Source organism: Anas platyrhynchos, chromosome 2, assembly GCF_047663525.1.
Source record: "Anas platyrhynchos isolate ZD024472 breed Pekin duck chromosome 2, IASCAAS_PekinDuck_T2T, whole genome shotgun sequence".
NCBI lineage: Eukaryota > Metazoa > Chordata > Aves > Anseriformes > Anatidae > Anas > Anas platyrhynchos.
The window spans coordinates 149,557,018-149,582,376 of record NC_092588.1 but is presented as its reverse complement, the minus strand read 5'-3'; the positions used below and the strand labels follow the sequence as shown (position 1 = coordinate 149,582,376).

The window sequence follows — 25,359 nt, the reverse complement described above, 5'->3', positions numbered from 1 at the left end:
CATCTTTGAGATTGAATATAACTTAAAATTAAGCTTGTTCATATTTTACTATACAGGTTAAAAAAATACTATTTTACTATAAAAATAGAATCTGATCTTATGATCTGATAACTGATACTAATGGATCAAATTGTGACTGTAGATGTCAGTCCTTTAAATCCTACTTGGATCAGCAAGCTGACATTATAAAAGCAAAGTCTGCAGACTTAAAATTCACTATCTGCCACTGTGCATTTACATCCTTATTGTAAACCAAAGCCAGCAAACAAAAAGCTGAAAACCCTCTATTCTGAAATGGCCTCCCCTTTATCCTGTGTTTTGGGCCTATTTGGGGAAATTTGGAAGGTACTGAGGTGGTCTCGTCTTAATATAATGTCTCTGAGGTCTTGTGATCAAAGCTGGAATGCACACATGTGGCAAGTAGGTAATTCTCATGTTCTGGGGGGATGTGTTTCTGGAGTATTGAAGCCTTAAAATTCTGACAGACGGAGCATTTATTCAAAGGTTAATTCTGTCACGAACAACAGAGATTCATACACATGACTACAGCATGCATTTGCATAGAACAAGAGAGGCACTTCCTAATAACTAGGCTCAACGAGAGACAAAACCATAATTAAAATAAAATATAAAATTGACGCTAGTAAACCATTTCAATGATCTTGAGGTCTCTTCCAACCTAGAAATTCTGTGATTCTGTGTGATTAACAGCAGAGATTATTGCCCTATATAATAAGAGTCCACGGCAGAACACAGCTGTTTAAAATCTCTATGAAAGGAAACAAAATGCTGGAGGATGTGCCCACCCACAAAAGGCAAATAAAAATTATAAAAATAGGTAAATAAAAAGTAAGAAAGCAATTCAGTAAAGGCATCAAGCATTTTAGGTGAAAGAGTCCTGCCTTGAGCTAAGCAGCTGTGGCTGTTCTGACTGTCCTACCATGGCACGGCCACAAGAGGGCAGGGAAGACAAACTCCCTGAGAAAACAATATTGTGGAATTGTTGCGATACCACCACTGAGTAAAAAGTAGTAAGCACAGAGAAGTCTGCTGGACCTACTCCAAATAATAATAATCCAGAACAAGCGAAAAAATGTGGGAGAGAAGAGAACAAGAGTTTATTTGGCTCAATCAAGAAGCCAACTTTTCCACTATGTCTACAAAATCTTTGCCACAGCGATATCCAGACACAGCATTATCACCTATGGTTATCTCATCCTAGAGGAACAACTGTAGAGAGCTTGCAAGTTCATCAGGAGCAGCCTCAATTAAAAAAAAAAGTAAAAAAATAAAAAATAAAAAATAAAAAAATCGATATATCATTTTTAAAGGATTCTTCATGAACACCATAATTTCAGTAGAATTCACAAAATCATTAATAAGAAGTACTTCCATACTACCACTTACATTTGGATCGCAATCTTTAAAATGGATGCTTTAAGACAGATTAATAGCAACAGAATCCACAAGTCTTAGAAATAAACTATCAGTTACATGCTTAATGATATAAGGAAGGGAAAACCTGAAATTAAGAGTGTTACTACATTAAATATGTATTTTTTTCTTTCAATGATGACTGCAGTAGTCTCAAAGGTACAGTTATTATTAAAATAAATACTTTGATTTTATTTCCTGTCTGCTACCTATGAAGCAACACTTATCCTACCTTAGCTGCCTTAGTAGCTTTGATTTTCAGCAGCATATCAACAAAGGCCACTCGCACTTTCTCTGAATTGTCATGAAGGCTGAGTTTAAGTGCTGGCAAGAGCTGCTCCAGTAATGGGTGACTTAGTTTGTTGTCCAAAGTTATCGGTAGGCACTGCAAGAAAAAATCATTATGCTAAATACAAATTTTAAAGAGTAGATTTACAAAAAAGATGTAGCTAAAAATTGCTGAACTGGACCATGACACTTCTAAGGTTAAATTATGCAGGGGCATCCTGTGCATGCATATTTTTCCTGTTGTATTCTTTAACAAAAGGTACATCAAATTTCCAGCGAACCATGTTCTGTGAGCTCATTTCAAGTGAAGCAGCTTCAGATCTATGCTGAGGCCATAGTCTTGCCTTCTAAGGACACAATGTCAAATACTTTCTGTGGCAGCAATAATAGCTCCCTAAACTCTGCTGATTTCAGATTAATAATTAGTCTTTATTTGCTGAGCTCCTTTTGACTCAGCACTTTCTGTTTATTCAGTATAAAGCTCCGCTGTAGTGGAGTAAGTGTGGATTAACACAAAGATAGCTCCAAATTAACAATTAATTGACACATGCACAAAATTTTAAGTGGAAATACAACTTTGGGAGTTTCTCTAGGGATATGTTAAAACTAGTGACGCAGAAATGTACCAGAACTGACCTGCATACTAAGCATAACTTCTAATAGCTAAAACGATGAAGTTACCAGGTCCAAACAACATACAAAGAATATCAGACTAGAAATGCAAAGTGATTGGGATTCATAAAGCCAGTCACCATTCTAGAAAACATTTTGTTTGGTCTTATGTGACTTATAAAACGTGCGCAGAATTTGCTTGTACTAGGAACTTTATTGCATCTGTCATTTTGCTGAATAAGCAGCATCCTTGACTAAAAGTGGCCTATCCTAGAAACCTTTGCTCCAGGTGAAATGTAGAAACGACAATCATGATTTTACATCTAGAAAAAAGACTTACTTTAAAAACAGAGCATCGAACATCAGCAGATGTTACATCACATGCCAGCTCTATAATTATTTTTTTTAAAAGATCAGCAACAATTGGTGGAGGAATCATCTCCCAGTATTTGGATGTTATCTGACTAACTCCAAGTATCCCTGTAGAACGGACAACTGGATAAGGATCTTCTAAGAGATTCTGTAACAACCAAAAGAAAAATGTGAGTACATGCATTATTGCAAATCCGCTGCTATATGACAGATTATTTTTCTTTACTTCTTTTCAGAAATATTTATTAATACAGTACTAAACTTCTATTGAATCCTTATTAAATAAATGTAAAGCACTCTCCACCAATCCTAGGTTAAGTAAGGATCACCATCATTACTCATGCATCTAGTCTTTCAAGAGCATTCTTCATTCACAGGTTAATGAGTAACAATGCCAAATATTTCCTTTTCAGAGTCAAAAATGGTACAACGTTGTCTGTTGTCAACATATTACAGAAAATTAAAATATTAGCCTAATTTTGTATTTTCTGCATCTCAGTATTTCCCTGTGAATACTATCCTAAAATTCCATACATTTTAATTTTATCAATGCTTAATTTTAGTTAGTTTTCAGCATTTCAGCTTAATTAAAACTTACAAAAAGTTCTTCAAATTGTTTCTGTATTTCGTTGTCCATCTCTTCAACATTAAAACTAGGATCACGAATAGGAAAAGCATCAATAAACAAAAATGCTGCATTTGATCGAACTTCTGAGTTTCTAGCCTGTTAGAATGAAGGAAAAAGTATATTTTTGGTAAGTACAGTATTACCAAATTATTAGTATTAAAAAGCATACCCTAGGAAATATGGCTCTCTAAACACTTCTGGCAATCACGTATTTCTAATGAAGTAGGCGGAAGAGATTAGCTTTTATATATATGGAAGAAGTTATAGTAACATGATTTTTTTGCACTTTACATTTCTACCCATTCAGTAAATCCCAAGCTAGTAGTACAATAAGCTCTCAAAACATTATCAACTTTAATGATCCTGAAGAGTCATGAGCCCTTCTGCTTTCTGTAATGCTGAATAAATTAAAAGCAGTTAGGATTTCTCTTGGTCACCTGACACACATACTTGGGCATACTTAAAGCTGCTCTTTGGAATACAGGAATCTGCAATTCAAGCAAAGCTTTAACTATTAAGTTTACACAGAGCAAGGTAATTTAATTGAAAAGCTCAAGCCTATTTCTTCAAGAAAACAGCATTCAGAAACTAAGTACCAACAAGCCTAGATGATAACTTATCCAATGTAAATATATTCAGTTCTGCATCTATGCACGTAAGTAGTAGGACTGTGTTTTTTGAGTTGCAGTCAGCTCATCAAAATTCTAAAGCAAGCCTCATAACTCTCAGACATTTTACCATTTGTAACCATTTTCAGGGTGTTACACTACATGTTTTGCTGGCTGTAGAGCCCCAAATGTAAAGAAAAATGAAATAACTGTATATTTAGACAACTGGTGAAAAATAATTGGCCCTGTGGGCTCATAAAGAGTAGTAAACACCAAGCAGTCAAGGAAATGAAGAAAAAGATGAAACTCAGTGCATCTCAGGAAGAAACCTGAAATATAACTACAAGAGAATATTTTATTTATCAAAGACAGTAGTCTTTGATAAAAGCCTGTGCTCACTTCTCTTAGAAGCAAGAGAGAAGGAAAAATTCTGTTCAGATTTTGGGTCCAATTAAAAAAAAAAAAAAGCATACATAGAATCTTATGAAACAAGCAAAGTAGGCTTAATCTTTGGAACAAGATACTAGATAGTTCAGGGAACGTCCTGCTATAATTATTCAATTTTCTTCCTCCCTTGTCATAAGAATATTCAGACAAAAGGCAGGGATGAGAAAAAAAAAAGTATAACCATGTAATATTTAGAACTAAAGAAGTTAATGCCAAGTAAAACCAGGAAATCACAATTACTTTATTTATAAATTATTTTCTATTTCTCTTCTGAATTGATCCTCATTGGGGGTGCAGAGGGAGTTGTCTCATCTCCAGGTAGAAAAAAAAGAAAAAAGCCAACAAAGTTTTAAAAGGCCAACAAAATTAAGAGCAATTCTAAATTTAATACTGTCCAAGTAAAGTCCATCTATACATTATTTAGTTAAGGATTTGTGCTTTACTTGATTTTATCATGGATAATATAAACAGGCTAAAAGTGGAAAGATGATAAATCTTAATAAAGTCCTATAAAGATGCAGAAAATCTTTCAACTACAAGCTTGTCTGTATTGAGGATTTCTAGTGAGGAACAAGTTAGTATGTGAATTAAGGGTGAAATAGTTCTTTACCCTAATATTTCATATGAAACTGAACTTAAACCCTCCTTTTTTTTTTAAAAAAAAAAAAACAAAAAAACAAGCTAGATACTGTCTACCATGACCATTCCAAAAAGTAAGTTTTGATAAACTACATCACACTGAATTCCATTAAGCTCATTTTAATTCTGAACTGGGTATCCACATTTTAAATTCCTTCCTTCAATTAATTGGAATTTATCCCTAATGTCCTTGCATATTCAAGTTCCTAATAGAAAAAATGCCTTCAATTTAATAGTGTAGATCCTGTGTAGAACCTAGGACTATTTTATGTCACAGTGACTCTTCAACTTAAGAGGAGCCTTCAGTTATTCAAGTGATTTTTTTTTTTTTAATCTTTACGTCTATGCCCGTACTACTTTGAAGAACTGACAGAATCTTTTTAAGCAGCATTTTCATTTTTTGTTCAGTTTGTTTTCAGAGCTTTCTTGTGAGTTTCATCTGATCTTACAACTCCTGAAATTCACTTCCCATTATTTAAAACAGTATTTTTCACCAGTCAGTTAGTTTTAAAGTGTATGATGATAAAAAAAAAAAATTAAAAACACCCCTTTAAAGAAATCACTTTCTTGAACAGCTTGACTTCCTGGAGGAACAGTTCTTGATTTTTTGAGTTTGTTACAAAATAGCTTAATCACTACTTATCTCACAATAAACATACACTTTCTAGTTAAAGAACAACCAACCACTGCACAACTGTTTCTGCTATCTTTGCACGTAAGGATTACTTTTCATAATAAACATGTGAATACAAATGAAGAAGTTACATAAGGGTTTATATTACAAAAAGGTATATTAAGGTTGCATAAAGGCTATAAATGCGTGTAAATAAAAGCCACAAAGTAAGCTTGTCCTAAGTATCTGCAAAACAAACAATTAGGAAAAACAAATATGTATAACAAACATCCATTCTCAGTTTAAAGGCTTAGAGAGGAATACAAGTAGTTTCAAAATGAACAGCTCTAGAACACTTATTGTTACAACTGAAGTTCTTTTTGCAAGAAGGAGTGGTAAAGAGGCCCCTTTATGAGTTCTTTCTTTTATATAACCAGTGTTCCAGAACAAGATTTGTTCCTCACTATATTAAATTAGGGGTTTATACACTGGCTAAAATAGGAGCATCAAACTGGTTATCTAAAATTAAACTGACATTTCAAGCTTGGGAGAGGAATCCACACTACTAGGAACAACTATAAGCTTCCAGTCTAAGTTCTGTATCTTAAAGCACTGGTGTTTCTGAGTCACAGCAATGGTTCTCTAAAAATGGTAAATACTTCGGCAGCACTATGAGAAATATTAGCTATACAAAAGCAAGACAGAGGCCTAACCAAAAATCAACACCCAAATTTTGATGTTCAGTCACATAATATTTCCTTTCACCTATCACAAGTACGGTATTGAATCATCTGGAATGCAGAATCTTTCCTTGTACTGAATCATTACATGATTCATATAATTGCTGTATTCAATTTTTGAAGATCCTCCCTGTACCTTTTTGAAGTCTATGTTCACAATAGTTGGACTATTTTGCCATATTAAAGCAAATTCTCTATGACCTACTTGATACGTCTGTTAACTTCTCAGTTAAAAGTTCTTTATTCCTTACATAGAAGCTGTCAATGTAAAACACAACAGGGAAAAAAATAACAACAAAAAAAGACAAACAAACTAAAAAGCCTTTGTTCTAGTGATGGAACCATTAGTAGTATGAAAATTATGTATGTGTATATATATATATATATATATATACACATATAACATTAATATATGTTTTATATACATATATATATAAAATATATACACACACACGTATAATATTAAAAACAGACACATGGGAGGGATCCAAAACTTGATAGCTGGAGAAAGGTAGCCTTATATTCTGAAAAGGATAATTACCCTCAGTGCTCTCCAAAGGATAGGTTGGTACAATCGATAGAGCATTTCTTCAACTCCTTGGCGAACTTTACTTTGTTTATGAAAGTAACTCAGCATCTGACAAAAACAAAAAGACCACAAATATTTTGTGCACTGCTATATACATTTAAGAAAGGGAGTGTGCAGTGGTGAGGAGTTACCTCATCGTTTACTTAAGACCAATGAATTTTCCATACTAAGTAAGGGACATGATATAACTAGACACATCAACTGACCCTATATTTTATTAGTCACAAAAATCATAAAAAAAATAAATCTAGTAAACACCATTATTTATTGATTCAATAAGCCTGTATAGAGATCTACACATAAGAATGGCAAGCATGGCTACAGAGTCAACTTTGCTGCAACCTTTTTTTTTTATTAAAGTAAAAAACTTGTAATTTGTTTAAACTAACTGGCAGAAATACGTTGCAACAATGTAATTATCAACTGCAAATAAACAAACCCATTTCTATGTTAAGAAATGCTATTTGTTAAATAGAATTATCCAAATAAAAATCTACAGATGTAATAAACATATAGGCACTGATGAAAATCAAGAAGTACCACAGTGCTTAGTTACCTAAACCGCTACTATACCTAAACTATGCAGGCAAAGAAGTAAAGTAGAAGACCAGGGAAAAAGGACATCATGTAGTTTGGTATGTTTGTATGATATGCATACACTGGGCGTTTTGAAAAGAAGGCCCTTTCAGTGTCAAGCCTGACTAATTCAGGTAATCCCAACTACAGCTAGACTGAGAAGTCTGTGAATCAGTTTTACAGAAACAATGCTATAGTGGAAGAATACTTTTTCCTGACTTTCAGATGAATTTAAGTAAAGACATGATGTTATTTACAAGAGGCTACGTGACTATAATTTGTATTCAAGAAAGACTAATCTAATCATGCCAGAATTAATGGCAAATCACTACTGTATTGCAATAGATTTCATTAGGAGAACAGCGAACGTCAGGTATTTGACAGACTTTTTATAATCAGAAATTTAAATTCATGATGGAGGGTTGGACCTGTTGCCCCCCCCTTTTTGTTTTTTTTGTAAATCTACTGTTCTTTCAATAACGTAGCCTAAACATTGTTCAAGCGAATAACTGTATTTTGTTGGTGCTATTATTTGTTACAGGAACTACTGTACTCTAACGGGATCATTTTAAATTAAATTCTTGCATACTGAAAAAGAATGGGCATCATTACAAATTTATTCCAAGACTCGTGACCACCCCTACAATTCAAGGCATTTATTTACATCACCGTCCTCTTTCCAGATCATATGCTTCTCTGATTCTCAATAAAATGAAACACCCTGTCAAAATCCTACTCCATCAAAATTCTAACCTTGAACTTTGTAAAACCTGTTTGTTTAATACCATACATTCCCAATATAGCTTTTGACATGACTTTATTTTCATATTCTTGGAAAAATCTGGAACTTATACTAGAAAATGAAAAACTATTTTCACTGCATCAACATTGCAAAAGAAGCAATTCTGGGCAGAGCTGTGTAGCCATGACTAAACACGGTAGGGAAACAGGACTTCCCCCTGCTCGTATGTGGATTTGGCGTTACCACTGAACGTTGATAACCTTAGATAAAAGTAAGCATTCTGGCTTAAGTTCCTGAAAAATACTCACTGAGCTCCTACTCACCAACAGACTATGAAGTTGCTGAATGGGCACTCATTCTCTGTTGTTATATATATTTTTAAGTAATAATCTCTGTTATTTATATATATAGTTACATATATATAAAATAGTCTGTTGTTTCTGTAATGTTTTAGTTTAGATCAAAAGCAAAAAACAAATACAGTAATTCTGAGCACTGTATTCCAAGTACTGGCTAATAATAAAAACATGAAGTTTAAAAAAAAAAAAAAAAGCACGTTCTGTAAATAATTTTGAAACAAGAGCATCAACAAGTCAAATTCATGGAAGGGATAGTCACAGCTTACTGTGAATGAAAGACCTTACAGAGTCTGTAAAACTGTTTAAAACAGTTTTTGCTCTCAAATTATTAGGCATTTCATTTCCCTGGGGGCAACCAAAACTGGTTACGCTTGCTGGACCACATACTTAGTCCCTTTTTGCCTTTTTACACAACATCACTAGCATAATGCTAACCAACAGTAGGGGAAAAAAACTGTGGCACACAGACTTGTATGTTTTCTTGATACAATGCTACCAATAGTTGGTAACAGATACGTTAGTTAACGCCTACACTTCTGTGCCTTAACAGCTGAACATGTCTTGTAATGATAAAACATCGGATGCTTATGCTAGCTTGCTATATTTACCTGAAATACATTGGGTCAGAGGACAAGGGAACCCACTAGATATGAGATAGGATAAATATACTGGTATATCAAGCTGTTTACTGCACATACTGTACACTCTAGCTTCTACATATTTGGGGGAAAGCACAGGAAGCGAGAAGGTATAGATCAGATATGAGTGCCTTGTCTTTAAAAGCTACTTATTCAACTTTCACAGGGAAATCTGTTGCCAAACTATAAGCAAATTCCTCTTAAAATTTGTTCTAATAATATTCTGAAAGACAGATACTACTTTTCAGGTAAGTACTGTGGGTTGACCCAGTCTCCAGCTAAGCACTACACAACTGCCCACTCACTCCCCTCCTGGTGCAATGAGGAAAAGAACAAAAGTAAGAACACTTGTGGGTCGAGATAAAGACAGTTTAATAAGTGAATGAAAGAGGGATTCAGAAAAGAAAAAAAGTGATGCCAATGCGATCACTCACTTTCCACTACCAGACCAATGCCCTGCCAGTCTCCAAGCAATGGCTACTACCTCCTCAAAATCCCCCTTCCCTCAGTTCTTATTGCTGAGCACGGCACTACAGGGAATGTAATAGACCTCTGGTCAATTTGGGTCAGCTGTGTCCCCTTCCAACTTCTTGCTCACCCTCAGCCTACTTGCTAGGGAGACAGAGTTGGGAAAAAAGACAGCCTGGACAGCATGCAAGCACTGCTCAGCAACAGCTAAAACTTGGGTGTGTGTTCACTGTTTTAGAACAACCAAACCACAGCATCATATGTGGCTGTGCATATGTGGCTGTTCTCCCAGACAGATCCGGTACAGTATTTCAGTAGGAAATGGAAAATTTCTGCTTTATGCTTATGATCTGAGTTTGATGCTACTAGATCATGTCATGCTTTACAGGATCTTACCTCTCTAACTTTAGAATGAACAGAAGAGCTCCTGGGAAGATGAATTCCATGATGCATGAAATCCTGAATACAATTATGTTCAAGTATCTACAGTAAAAACACATACATGCTACTGTTAACACACAAGAAAACAGTAATAAGCAGTGGAGTGGAAATTTGACTGGGGCTTTGCTGTGATGCTGTAATTACACTTTTGATCATTCCCATGGAAATCTACAAAAACTTGGTAAATATTTAAGATATCAAATATGTAGCCCAGCACACACTGAGTAAATGCTTCAGTAACTCATGTAACTCCTACATTTACAAAAAAAAATACATTAACGTGCATAGTTGTATAAAACAACATTTCAGCAGCAGAATTAAAGAAGCTTAAGTACAACCAAGCCAATCACAGTGGCCAAACATTCATAGCATGACTTGCTTATTCCTTGGCAATGTAGAAGAGGCCATTTCCTTATGGAAAGTACTCCTCAAGGCTTGCTTAGGAACCTTTCCTAGGTTGAAAATTCATATAATTTCCCCATGTTAAAATAGAGTTATCCAAACAAAATTTCAAGCACAGTAATACCTTTAAAGCTTCTCCTGACACCTTCTTCCATGCTCTGAAGTAAACTTCTGAAATGTATTCCATTAAGGACCTGCATTAACATATGGGAAACACTGTCAAACAAGCATCCTACGTACACCTCATAAAAGTAATAACAAAGTTTTTGCTTAGTACCATTACTATTCTTAATTCTGTGAATCAACATTACTTTTAGAGGAAGTAAATATCTTGAAAGTCTACACTGATAATTACAGAAAAACAAAGTTAATTGTCAATTAATGAACTCAAACACTCATAAAAAAATTGCTTACAGTAGGAAAGTCAAAATTCAGCACAGATAATTTAATCTCTTAATGAATGCCTTAACTTGTTTACAAATGCATACACAAATTATTTTAACTGAAAGCATTAGAAAACCTCTGATTTTAATTCAAAGAATAACCTATGTAACATTTCTCTGAATAATCAAAGGAAAAAAATCCATGCTTTTCACCCATCAATCAAGTTCTCAGGCTATGATCCTACAAGTTATTTCTTATTTAGACCATCTCTCGTTAGAATCTTACCATACTAAATCAGAGGTTGTTAACAGGAAAAATAACAACATCTTGCAGAAGCAGGAACAGACCTGCAGTTCTCTAACACCAACTTTGCAAGTAATGCAGTGCATTTTAAGTAAAAATCATTTGCTTTAGCTATTGCTAAAAAAGCACTTTACTACACCTATAATTGTATATACAGGCATGTACAAAGCGACAATTAAATGAAATTGTTGAAACAATACAGTACTTATATTCAGCAGATTTGAAGGTCTCTGGATGCTGATATATTTTTTAATCAACATACTAGGTTTTTTAGCTTGAGACAAAAAAAATTTTAGCCAAGCTTCTAAAGATCATTAAGAACTGTAGCTGTGATGCATACCTTGGAAAAAACTGTAATTGGTTTTTAACAGTTCCATGTATCATTTTAATGAAGTTGACATTCCAGCTGAACAAAAAGCTCAAGAATCTTCTTCCCTGTTGGTAGAGGGAGAGGGAGTAAAAACAAAAAAGTAAACAAAGCAATACAAAATGGAATTCAGACCCTAGAGGAACACCCAGTTTAAGAGCCACTTCAGCAGTAAATATAGATTCTTAATTTTTAAACCTAGTTCAAGTATTGCTGTTACTCTGCTGGATTGTGTATCTGCCTGTCTTCTTTTCCAGTGTCCAATCTGTTCTGGACTGACTTCAGCTAGTATTCTATAATGATAAGGGACTGTGCAGCTCAGGACCCTCACATCAAGGGTCATCAGAGCTCTGTCAAGTGCAGCATCATTTTGGGATGACACTGTACTGCTGGTGAAGCTACAGCTAAAATAACACAACTCTTCCAGCATTAGATGCAGAAATAATTTTGAACAAAAGCACAGAACAGCTGGGCCACTGAGGAAAATAAATGCTGTGATTAGCGAGGACAATTCCTTTCATATTGTCTCATTGAAGGTAATATTGCCAGCCTCCCGGAGATGCCTTAATTCGTAAAAGCAGAATAATTTTTTTTTTCTGAATTAGGTTTTCTTTCCTTTTAGCAAATTAGAAGTAGTAACAACAACTTTACTAAATAAGAAAACATTTTGCAAGAAAAGGGAGTGGAAGGCTGTGGAGATAGGAAATAAAATCTTGCTCTTCTGGACTCAGCAAGAGCTGCCAATGGAGCTAGAACCTCATAGTATATCTGTACAGGCAGCCTAGCTCTGTGCCATCCTGGAGTGAAAGTACCCAGCTTCTGAGACTCTGAGAAGTCTGATCATACATAAGAGCAAGTCAGACAATTGCAAAGGTCCTTTGTACTTTTCTAGACAAAATAAAGCAGGAACACTCATAAGATGAAGTAACAAAGCTCAAAGACTCTTCCACTCAGAGCATAACTAACAGTTATGTCGAGACCAATGAAAAAACAGAGGCTTGAACAAGGCTAATGATGCCAGGCACCTACAACATTATAGATTAAAGACAGAGGGAAGGAAGTATATAGGCAGAAACTGCTTTAGTGGAAATGATGAGTTAAATGCCTGCAAGTCAAGAAGTAAATACAGACGATCATTAAAATCAAGACCTAAAAAGCTAAATACAGTGTCATGATTCTTGTTGACAAGTCTGATAGAATCCTTTCTGTTGTCAAACGAGATGCTACCAAGAATGAAAAACACCAGATAAAAATAAAAAGAGCCACTCATCTCCAGCTTTGGTGGTCTAACACATATACTGGAGTCCCAGTGGTACACTCTCCCATCAATATCCTTGTCAAACTGAAAAGTCAAGGGAGTCGTGACCTACAGCTCCTACCTCAACAAGGCAAAGGTTAGGCCATATTCAAACTCTTCTCAAAAGATAAAGAAAAGGCACCTTTGAACCTCCTGAAGCAAGGAAAGCATCCAATAGAAATTTGTATTCAACTCTGTCCAATTCCTTTTTCCTTTGATCTCAACAGATTGACCCTGATCATGAGAACAATAGCGAATGACTCTAATCAAACCTGCCACTTGTGATCAACGGATCTGAATTGATTAGCGCCATCAGCATCCTCGGTATCCTGAGAGGTAAACCAGTGGTAGGCGATAAGACTGTGAACTTGCCATCTTTGGGGTTAGCCCATCAACATGGTGCAGAGCAACTCATACTGCTGTGCTTGCAGCCATAATATACTTTGTGACTTTGGCACTTGCATTTACACACACGTGGCTAGCAATGAAGACAAGAGAACAGGCCTACCTTTAAAACAAAGTAATAGATGCTATGCAGGGCTCTCCAGTTGATTGGAAATCTCACCTGAACAAGAACGGCTTCATAAATTGCACAGAGATAAATTCAGAGGCTCACTCCAGTAATGCAGTCTTAAAATAAGCCTGCGAGAAATATTACTTCGTGGTGAAAAGCACGGTCATGGAAGGCAGAAAAACTAAACTCCCTGATCTTGCAATGAAGCATAAAAGTGCAATTCTGTATCAGTCTAGTCTGGTCTAAAAGTCAGGATACCATATTCCTGGCCCTCCCATTCTCTTCATCTTTGCATACGATAAACCACTCAAAGCAATTTATCTAGCTGACAATCTTCCTAGGAAGAAAACTGATCAGCTACCTCTTTGAATGAACTCATCACATAGCTGCATGAGCATTCATGCTGCAGAGAGGAAAATAGGAATGCTAGCCCATAGTAACACGGGATCATTGCAACTGGAATTACATCTCATTAAGCTGCGATGGAGTTATACCCATAGATGCACACTCCAAAAAGAACGAGGAATACTTTTGTTATGAACTGTAGAACAAGCCTGCAAGTGATAAATCTTTAAGGGAACATGAGCCCTGATAGGCAATTCAGACATCATGCTGATATTAGCTACGACTATTAGCATTTTAGACACAGAAGTTAAGAAAAAGGTACGGCAGAGATGCTTAGGGTGTGTTAGACGTGTTGCTACAAGAAACCTATCATTAGCAAAGTGACCAGACAGGACGACTAGTGAATATGCATGAGCTGGGGTGGCACTAAAACCGTACTCAGGATGCAAAATCCCCAAACAGAAGGATTTGCAACTGAAGCACAGTAGTTTCACAGCAACATTAAAATGGTTTTTGTACTGTGAATTTCAAGACACTAAATCTTCTGTCTGCAGAGCTACAGAAATCCCAGTCACTGTTCTAAAACTATATAGGCAGTTCACATATCGTAATTGAGCTGCAGCTGACAAACTGAGACATCTAAATTTGGATGTTTAAGTCTCCAGAATATTAATTGCCTGAAGAGCGATTCAGGTGATCAGTTGTCAAGTAACTGCTTTACGAAGATGAAATGTTCTGTTGACTCCATTGACTGGGGCAGTTTGGTACTGCCTAAATACAAAACAATTTTAAACATTCAGGTGGTTTTCCAGAAAGCAGAGATCTATGACAGATGTTTTACATGACAGCCCCACATGGATGTCTGAAAGAACTTAGGTCATTTAATGTAGCATTGGTTGTTTACTTATGCTTAAACAATTAAATCCTTCCCAGGACTTGAAGTGATTTGGCTCCCACATAGATGCCTAAATTGGTTGCAGACACAATTTAACTGAACTCTATCTCAGAGTCTTCCAGGATGGGTTTTGCTTCCCCTTGTATTGTGGACTAGAAAGTAGGTTCCTCAAGCATGGAAAGTGACCTGCCAGGTATATAGAGGAATAAGAATTAGTTTTCTACCAAAGTAAGACTCCCATTAGACTGATCACTGAAGAAATTGCAAAGGTGAAATAAGTGATGGCAAAATACTGCACTGACCAGAAAAGGCTCCTGGGATGATTAAAAAAATAAAAAAGCTTCCCTGAATGTAGCAACACTTAACCACAGCACTAAGGCTGGTTAGACATTTTCCAAATGGAAGATGAGGACAGAAAAAAAAAAAAAAAAAAAAAAAACAGAAAATCCTGTCCTGCAGTAGCATTTTCAGAAGATGACACATGCATTACTCTGCACATGTTTGAACTTTAGGTCAGAACATGAAGTCCTCTGGGCAAATAGACACAAGTAGTGTACCCCAGAGCATCAACTGGATGGATGGTCACACTCAAAGAGTTGCAGTCAATGGCTCAGTGTCCAGGTGGAGATCAGTAACAGTGGTGTTCCTCAAGGGTCAGTACTGGGACTGGCGCTGCTTAACATCTTTGTTGGTGACAGGGACAGGGGGAGTGAGTGCACCCTCAGCAAGTTTGCTGATGACACCAAGCTGTGTGGTGCGGTTGACAAAGAGTTGACAAAGGTTTAGATTACATATAAGGACAAAATTCTTCACTCAGAGGGTGGTGAGGCACAGGTTGCCCAGAGAAGCTGTGGCTGCCCCATCCCTGGAGGTGTTCAAGGTCAGGCTGGATGGGGCTTTCAGCAACCTGATCTAGTGGGTAGCATCCCTGCCTATGGCAGGGGTGTGAAATTAGATCATCTGTAAGACCACTTCCAACCCAAACTGCTCTACAATACTGGAATAACACTGTTTAACATATTCATTAGTGACATAAAAGTACATGCTCAGCAATTTTGCAGGTGATTCAAAACCACAAAGCACTGTGGTAAAACAACCAGCTAGCACACCAGATTGAATGTGTTCTTAGTGGTATTCAGTGACAGGATAAGATGCAAAAGGCACAAGATGAAATACAGGAAATTATTTTAAATAGGTTTTTGTTAATACTGTAACAAGTTGCCAGAGAGACTATAAGGTCTCCATCCTTGAAGATGTTCAGAAATGCAACTGGATACGACCCTAAGCAACCATCTTGAGCTGACTGCCTTGAGCAGGGGTGTTACACAAGATGATCTCCGGGGTGCTGTCCAACCTCAAACTCAGTAAATCTGTAATTAATGCTTAGCAACATTACTTACTTAGGACAAGTCAGAAGAAAAATTAGGAAGAGCAAATGATATTTCACCTCCCTCCTGCATTAAACTTTTGAAAAACAAAATAAACCACTCCAAAATCAAAAACATTTGATTTTCAATAATCAAAAGCATTCCTATTCGGAGACAGAAAAAATAGCAAGAAGTCTGATAACAGCCCCAGCATCGTTGACTGTATGTCAGAACTTATCAGTCAAAAGGCTTAATGCAAAACTGTTAAGAGTAATAAAAGCCCACTGACAGAAGAAAAGCAAAGAACAAAAAATTTGCTTACCTCTTCTTTTTTAATGTGTCTTACACTCATAAAGCACTCAAGTAACAAGTCCTTGACTTCATTACTGTCCTCTGAATCATAATCAAAGTACAATAGCGTCTGATGTAGATTCCAGAGACGAACTACATCTGCACCCTGACAGAGGAAAAAAAAAAAAACATGTTATAGTGGTATACCTTTAATGTGAAGAATTATTTAAAGAATTTAAAATGATGAATTTGAAATTCACTGTTACAGATAGAAGGTTTTCAGACTGCAAAATTATGAACATTAATTGATTTTCACCACTATAATTGGGAAAAGATTTCAAAAATGTGTAACTGCAGAAATACTGACTTCCAGCAATGGAAGACATGCTCAAGTACAGAAAGCTGGTATTTCATGCAAAACAGATGCAAACTGCATCATTCTACTTCTAAATCTTTAAACAATGAAAGCAGTTAACAGGGAAAAACAAAGGGAAGGAACAAGTAAGGGAGATACTTATTGGGTTAGTGCAAAAGACATGAAAAAAAAAATCAGTCCATCAATTGAGAAATAAGCTAGAAATAATATTTGTAGACAAATAAAGAGGAACAGAAAAGGACGCTTTCCACTTAAGAAGTCTCTTATGAGTCACTGAGCATACTACTTAAAACCTGAATTAAAAAACAGCCAATTGCTACTCAAACCTTTGTCACTGGACTTTATAAATGAGTGAAGAAAAAAAAATGGTTGTAAAACAAACTGTTCTCTTGTAAAACTGATGCCAAAAAAATCTTTAAAGTTCATTCCAGGGAAAGTAATGTGGTTTATGCAAGCAAGCCCAAAAAGACAATTTGTAACAAATATGGTATCATAGGTTTCATTAACTGGGAAGCACTAAGACAGTGAAAATAAATTGAAAGAAGTGTATTGTGGAGAGATTCTTCCTGAGAATATTCACTAATAATTTAAAATTCAATATATCTTCACATACCGTAGCAGCTTTATTCAGGCTTTTTCTTAGCAACATAATAAATACAGTTTTCCCTAGCTGCTCCTTCCCTTCCAGTCCTTTTTCCCACCACATTTCACACATATGTTGGATGGCACCCTGTAGGTTTTTTTCAGATTCAGGTAATGCAGGAAGAATACCTACAACAGGAATAAAGTAATTATTTATTGCAATGAATGATATTATCCATGTAAAATGCTAGTCTCTTAGTACACTAAGTGTATCTCTCAGTCTATACCAGCTGTTGTCACATTTACACGTCTTAACAGCTTATTCTTACTGTGGGTATTTAGGCAGCTTTGTTAATTTTAAGGTTTTGGCCGAGTTTTTGGATCAGTAGCAGTAGAATCTCATTTTGCCTTCAAAATTCTATAAGCCACAGAATAAGTAAAGTTGGTTGAACAGATGGGGGGAAGGAAAACTATTTAAGTTCCAAGTTTTAGGTTGTGTAACTGATTTTTAATGCTCCCTTAAGTTTGTTTCATAAATTAGAACTTACATCAGTAGCAGCTCTGTCCTTGAAATTTCTTTTCCATAGACCACTCGGGTCAAACAAAAAGCCTAGTACACCCATCTGCTAAAAGCCAGTGTAATGATGTACAGTATAACAGACAAGTACGCACCATTCAATATGAAAGCACATTCTAAAAGAACTTTGTAGTTTACAGTTTCATCCACTACGGGTATGGAAGCAGTAACGACAGCTGTCACTCCTTGGATCACAGCTACAGTTTGTTTCTGAAAGAAAGCAATGTCGAGGAAACAATTCTGTGGTTTATTTATATTCAGAAGAAAATTATGACAAGAAATCAACCTTAGCAACAGAGAGCAAAGCCGAGTTGCTATTAAGCTTCTATTTTGAACAAAGAGTATACTGGCACCTAAAGTCTATCAAGAAGAGGCAAAGCACAGTTTTTAAAGTACATCCTTTACAAAAAATTTTAGAAAAGCTTTCAGGTCTAGCCAGTCGGTAACTTTCTGACTGTATCTATTTATCCACTCCTCCATAAAAAAAACTTCATCTGCAACAAAACAACTCAGACAGACACCCATTCCAGAGCTAGAAAGGGTCTTGTGTAAATGCAAGATTTCCTGATTCCTTTAAATCCAGGGTAAATGTGTCTACTTGTAGGTGAGGTCTCTGCACAAATGAAGATTTCCTACAAGCCTCTAGGTCTCCCAAATTATTTCCACACTGAACTTCTTTTTTTCCTTCCAAAATTAAATAAACCTTTCCCAACAGTATTCTAGAGAGTTCATGAACTGCAGTGCAGAAGCAGTAAATGAGGGTCAGAGTTAGGATAATTCTGTATAAACCAAATATAATCTGGGGGAGGAGCACTGAAAGCTAGATTTCACAGTCTTAATTCAATAAACTGACATACTAAAACAGGTAGTGATTTTTTATAGTATATGCCAGATATTTAAGGCACATCGGAGATCAGCATTTGTTTACTGAAATAAAACATACAAAACAACCACTCAAGTTTTGACCAAACCATGACCCATCTTTTATAATCAAAATCATCAGCAGATATAATCTCTTATAGTGTAGTCCAATCATAACTTCAGCTTAATCCATGCACAGTAATTAAAAGGTCTGTTATGAACATGGTAAGGAGATGTCTGGAAGTGACTTTGATAACCTTTCCATGTTTCGAGATGCTATGAAAATATTCCATTTTATTTCCCAAGGGAATATGAAATAGCTATCATATTGCTGTTTTACAATATTGTTACCATTTCTGGAACTATGTCAACATCCATGCAATCATTATTTTCATCATCTCCAGTCATCTGCCATGTTTCCACAGGTTTCTCCACCAGGGTCTCTTTCAATAGGTGTGTCAGCTTCTCCCATAGTACTTCTTTTTGTTTTCTTGGCAATTCTTGAAGTAGTTCATTCAAGTCGAAAGGTTCGAGCGTATTTTTCTGTGGTCAGAAGATATCACAATTCCACATCAGTGTTGAAGCTTATTTTTCATTATTTCATTTCCTAAAATTAACACCTTTCTTGACATAAAGGATTACTTCCCATTCCTTCGCAGTTACAGAGACAAAAAGCCTTCCATAAGATTTATTTCTTTAAAAATAGCACGTGAAATTTCTGCTGCTTAACTTTATCATGATACAAGGGTGGCTTTTTAAAGACTTTAGTCCTTAGCTCTTCATAGCAACATTACTAAGCATAAATCATCCCTCTGCAACACCAATTCTGTCTCTCATGTTCCAAACACTTCTTTCCTAATGAAGACAACTCCATATCCTCAGGTAAGAAGCTAACAACCACATGAAATTACATTCACTGATCACATCTTTGCTATCTTAAATATAGTTTGATGACAGCTGTTGAAAGGAAAACCTCATGCAAGGACTTGAAACGTAAGAGTCAGGAGGGCAGCACTACAGATTTTGGAGCACAAACTGCATAAAGCAGTGCTGTGCATACTGCACTATTTTAAAGCCCCTCTATCAAAAGTAGCTCCTGAGCACATCAACCCTACAGTTCCCAGCCTCTTAAGCTCTACTGAACGGGAAGCCATGATTAGTAAGAGACAAGTTTGGAATTTAGTCAGTTGAGTCAGTGGTCACCATATCAAACTCTCTTCTTTAGCCTTGTAGGTCCATTCAGAGGGTGGGAGGGAGTTTTTCTGAGATACAGGACTCTTTGGACTTACTTAAAGGATGTACTTAATTACTTAAAGGATGTTTTACATGGAAAAATCCATTTTACTAGGAGACTGATCTGAATGATTTCAGTGAAAGAAACTGGAAGAATCCACCTTAGAGATGCAAAGAGCTTGTTAGCATGAAAAAAGGGTGGGCAGCCTGCTAGGAAAGGGAACACGCAGAGAAAAGGCAAGAAGGAAAAACAGACTAGAAAAATAAGCAGACACAGCCAAAAGGAAGTACTGGTAATTTTTGAAATGTAATTTGCAATACTGAAGTGAAGGTTTATAGGATTAAGAATGCTTTGGAGAAAAGAGGCAAAATGGCCATGATCCAGTAATAAAAATATTTTTAGTTTGCAGATGCATTAAAAAAGAAGATTCAGAAAGAAAAATGTTGAAGGTAAAAAGAAAAATCGGAAATAATGAAAGAAGCAGCAGTGAGTATTAGAAGGTTCCCAGAAGGCCATGAGAAAAAAGATCCTTTTACATATTTATAGCAGAATTTCTATTCTATTCTACAGTTGGAAACAAATACAATAAACCAAAGGCTGCACAGGGAGTTCTTCAGCCCTCCACTTCAAACAAACCCAGAAGACAGGATATTAAGATTGTACCGTTTTGAACAAAAAGAACAGATCCATAATAAGACTAGAGCTTTCTGATCTTTCTCTGGGATGATATGATAGAATTATTACAAAACCTTTGAGGGAAAAGGATGCCATTGTATGCTAGTCATATCTGTGATTCATGCTCTCCTCTCTAAGAAATACTGTGCTTTCTTGAATTGGAACAGGACTTAGTGGAGAAATTTAACAGCGCCTGATAACGACTTTGATAAATAGCACCATAATATAGAATAGCAATCTTCTAAAAACAAAGAAGTGTGAAAAGTTCAAAGGAAATCACAAAGGGAAAGTATCAAAACCCTGGCTTTGAAAGCTTTGAATGAAACAAAGCAATGAGAAGATGGAATAGGAAAATTAAAGCATGAGAGGGGAGAAATGAGAGACATTTGAAGAAGTAGCAACGCTAAGAACAGAATGTGAAAAAAACCTTTAAAAGGTAAATTCTAAGGCTACAGCACTAAATAGATAGAAAAAGCAAAGCATAATATAACATGAAAACTATAAAAAGCATGCCATACACATATACTTCCAAAGGACAGAATATACTACCACAGCCTCCTTCAGAAAATCAGTCAAGAATTTCTCAACAAAGATCCTAAAGTGAGGGTCCTCATCCTAAGATAAGATGTGGTTAAACACCCTTCATCACCAAAGGTTTGGAAGGAAAATGAACAGTGTAACCCAGGTCTCTCTAACAATCAAAAAGTAATCTGGAAAGTCAAATTTCCTTACGCTATGAAATCACGAAGACAGTTTTAACCAATCTACTCACTACAGCTGCTGATACACAGTTTCCAGAAATACTGGCAAGAGTTAGGCTGATGGGAGTGGAACTGCAGTCTAGAAACAAAAAGGATACAGACTAGTAAATTGTGGCAAAGAAATAAGCCAACCAGGAACTTCTATAAAATAAGAAAGGGTTGGCCCTCCTTTGGTAAAGGCATCAAGTTTCATAAAGACATGCAGCTGAAATCTCTTGCAAGATAACTCCTATGCATTAGTGATGAAAAACCTAAGGATGAAATAATACATTTTTAAATCTAAAAAGATGAAGATATATTAAGATAGATCAGTGGATGAGATGAAGGTGGCAGAAACAAGATCACCAAAGTCAACAAAAACAAAACCTTGGAAGTACTGTATGTTATCCTACATGGAACAGTTTCTTAATAAAGTGTTTAGATTTGGGAAAAAATGGGAAGGAGATTTCAAATGATGGCAATCTGTCATATTGCTGTCATCTATAATTACACACAAGAGTGCAAATAAAAAAACAGCAAATTACTTAGAAAAATAGGTTCAGTGATGTTTGGGAAACAAACAAGCCTAGGCTCATTACATGGTACATGACCTCTACTGTAGAAATGAGAGATTTAATATCTAGGCTATATTAGTATATTCGTTGCATCTCTATGTACACAGAGATGAACTGATCAACTTACTCTATCCTGATACAGGTAACATTAACAAAATACTGATTAGATTGGCAAAAACCCAAACCAAGTGACATCAATTGAAACGGAATAGTCTTACTAATAAAATAACACAGATCTTTTTTAACATCTAAATTAGGATGATAAAAGGTAGGTAGCTAGGTACAGATGCTGAGAAAATGAAGACAAGAAAAACAGAATAAGAAAAAGATTCCCAGCTTAAAAAAAATAAAAAATAAAAAAGTAGAGACATTATATGACAAGATCCTCAAAGGTGTGAAACTAAAACTAATTCTTAAAAACAAAAACATCCCACATCTCTAGCTTTCAATATAGCAAAGCAGAACTAACCTGAAGACACCCTCTTTGTAATACCTGGTTTATAATAAAAGAATAGAAAGGCTGCTACAGAGAAAGCTTAAGAAACTAACCTGACAATACCATTTACTAAGGCTAGCAGAAGATGATTAGGAGAAACAGGTTGTCTTCACAGCAGATCGAAGCTTAGCAGCAAACACCACAATGCAATTTTTTAAGTGAAATATCATATAAAAGAAGTGACGCTGAACTTTTAATTAGTGAATTTCAGTGTATTTGTTTTCTTCTTCCTCATGCTTCTCTCCACGTTGCATTTACAGCCAGCAATCGCTCACATCTCTAAGACGTTCAATGGTAGCAAGAACTACCAAGTACGATTACACATGGACTAAAGAACGAGTATACAACCTAAACTATCAGATGAATGAATAAGCACTAGCGAAGCATACCTCTGCTGTGTTTGTGTATTAGCTCATATTCCTTACACAGCAAGACAGTGACACTTTCAAAGGTTAACTTTTTTTTTTTTTTTTTAGTATTACCATAGTATAAATCATTATCTTAAAAATGCAAACTGCACATGGAACAACCAACTCTTAGGAATATCAACTGGGCTGTCACAGCGAAATTTCAGATTCCACACCTTTTTATATGTTCCATTAAGCGTCATAGGAAGTTCTTTCCTATGACAATTATTCTTGCACCTTTGCAGATACCAGAAAAATAGTTTCTGTCCCCATGCCACAAAAACCTGTGCACTGACAGCAGACTTTAGATCTTATTAGTCAGGTATGTGTACCATGGCTGACTTACGGGAGTCTGAGTAAAACGCAAGAAGTCTTCAATCGACTCTTTAGACACAACTTGCAAAAACTCTTCACGTTTCATTGTGGTCTTGTTTCACCTTGCTTTATAAAGAAAAGAAAAAGAAACATATGAAGTTAGAGAAAAGTATTATGTCTCAAAACATAATCACTTATGGTCTCAGTGAATGGTATATAAGCATATATTTATGTACAGCTTTATCTACGTGGTTGTGAGCAAAATATGTCCCCAGAGATCATTACAATTACCAAAATCAATATTTAGATTTGTAACTGTACTAGGCTGCCTTACCTGTATGTGTTAATTCACTTTAGATTGACTGAGAAAGCGTGAAAATCAGATTTAGAAGAATGTTTTGGTTGACACTTCCACTTTTTAACAAGGACAGCGTTCCCACCACGAGCATTGCTAAGCAGGGCATTTACATGGCCGAAACTCCAGCCGGCAACGTCCACCCGCCCGAAGAGCTCTGACGGGCACCAAACCACCACAACTTTCTCCCCTTTTCCCTTGTCAAGCGACGACCCCGGGAGACGGGCTGGCACCAGGGGCTCCACCTCCTCCCCTCAGCGCTCCCCCTGCTCCTGACAGCCCCGCTTCGCCCTTACCAGTTCCGCTGTCCCACGCAGGGCAGGTTGTGGGGCCGGAGGGGCAGGGGATGGGGGACACGGGGCCGGGGGGCACCGGGCACGGCCCCGCTCACGCTGAGGCGCCGCCGGGCCGGGCCCCGCCGCGCGCGCTCCGCTGCCGGGTTCGAATCGTCCCGCGGCGGCCGTTGGGCGCGGGCGGGCGGGCGGCGCCGAGCTCGCGTCTCGCGAGAGCAGCGCCGCTTCCTTCTCCCCCTCACGCCCGTCAGGGCGGGCTGAGAGTCTGCGCTGCCATGGCGGGCAGGGGCACTGCCCTGTTGTGGAAGGGGGGTTCTGTGTGTGAAATCCAGGAGATTAAAGCAAAAAGAGAAACGAAATATGCGTGTTTGGCTTCTTTCTTGTGCCTGGGTGGGGTTTTGGGGGCTGAGGAATGTGGCGGCGGGGCTGGGGTCATGGTGGGATCAGGGGAGGTGGGGAGATGAGCTGGGTTACACAGTCCTGTTAATGGACGCGGCTGGACAGCCCAATATAGGCTACTCTGCTCTGTCTCAAACTTGGCTACGCAGAAATGGTGCTATACTGTTTTCACCTTACAATAAATGCTCACTTGTCTTGAGACCTGCTGTTTAATATCTTTATCAATGATATAGACAGTGGGGTCGAGTGCACCCTCAGCAAGTTTGCAGATGACACCAAGTTAAGTGGTGCAGTTGATACACCAGAAGGAAGGGATGCCATCCAGAAGGAGCTGGACAAGCCAGAAAAGTGGGCCCGTGTGAACCTAATGAGGTTCAAGACGTCTAAATGCAAGGTGCTGCACCTGGGTCAGGGCAATCCCAGACATGAGCAAAGACTGGGAGAAGAACTCGTTGAGCAGCCCTGAAAAGAAGGTCTTAGGGGGTGCTGCTGAACAAAAAGCTCAACATGAGCCAGCAGTCTGTGCTTGCCAACTGCATCCTGGGCTGCATTGACAGGGGGATGGCCAGCAGGGGAGGGAGGTGATTGTCCCCCTCTGCTCTGCCCTTGTGAGGCCCCACTTGGTGTGCTGTGTCCAGGTTTGGGGCCCCTCAGCACAAGAAGGATGTGGGGCTGTGGAGCGGGTCCAGAGGGCCACAAAGTTTATCAAGGGGCTGGAGCACTTCTATAAAGAGATGTTAGAGCTGGGGGTGTTCAGCCTGGAGAAGGGTCTGGGGTGACCTCATTGCAGTTTTTCAATACTTTATGGGGTGATATAAAAAAGTTGGAGAGCAACTTTTTGCTCAATCAGGTAATGACAGAACAAGAGGGAATGGTTTTAAACTAGAAGAGGCGAGATTTAGATTAGAGGTTAGGAGGAAATTCTTCACTCAGAGGGTGGTGAGGCACTGGCACAGGCTGCCCAGAGAAGCTGTGGATGCCCCATCCCTGGAGGTGTCTAAGACCAGGTTGGATGGCCCCTGAGCATCCAGTGGGTGGGATCCCTGCCCATGGCAGGGGGTTGGAACTAGATGATCCTTAAGATCCCTTCCAATCTCAGCCAATCTATGATTCTA

At 37.3% G+C, this 25,359-nt stretch overlaps 1 protein-coding gene across 2 annotated transcripts in view; it reads right to left on the bottom strand.

The window, feature by feature from the left end:
- The window catches only part of NCAPG2 (non-SMC condensin II complex subunit G2), a 44,713-nt gene extending 20,724 nt beyond the window's left edge, over positions 1-23,989 (bottom strand). The window contains exons 1-13 of one of the 2 annotated variants that reach the window (XM_038175156.2): positions 23,849-23,989; positions 23,229-23,323; positions 19,107-19,298; positions 17,990-18,104; positions 17,349-17,506; positions 16,391-16,525; positions 11,624-11,718; positions 10,721-10,790; positions 10,150-10,236; positions 6,923-7,018; positions 3,305-3,430; positions 2,675-2,854; positions 1,667-1,819 (exon numbers count right to left, since the gene is read on the bottom strand). In XM_038175156.2, the coding sequence (XP_038031084.1) occupies positions 1,667-1,819; positions 2,675-2,854; positions 3,305-3,430; positions 6,923-7,018; positions 10,150-10,236; positions 10,721-10,790; positions 11,624-11,718; positions 16,391-16,525; positions 17,349-17,506; positions 17,990-18,104; positions 19,107-19,298; positions 23,229-23,303 (1,482 nt within the window). In that variant the 5' untranslated portion in view covers positions 23,304-23,323; positions 23,849-23,989. Of the gene's footprint in view, positions 1-1,666; positions 1,820-2,674; positions 2,855-3,304; positions 3,431-6,922; positions 7,019-10,149; positions 10,237-10,720; positions 10,791-11,623; positions 11,719-16,390; positions 16,526-17,348; positions 17,507-17,989; positions 18,105-19,106; positions 19,299-23,228; positions 23,324-23,531; positions 23,643-23,848 lie in introns of those variants that run through there. The other variant, XM_072033830.1, reaches the window with a different exon arrangement.
- Between the last annotated feature and the right edge of the window lie 1,370 nt (positions 23,990-25,359).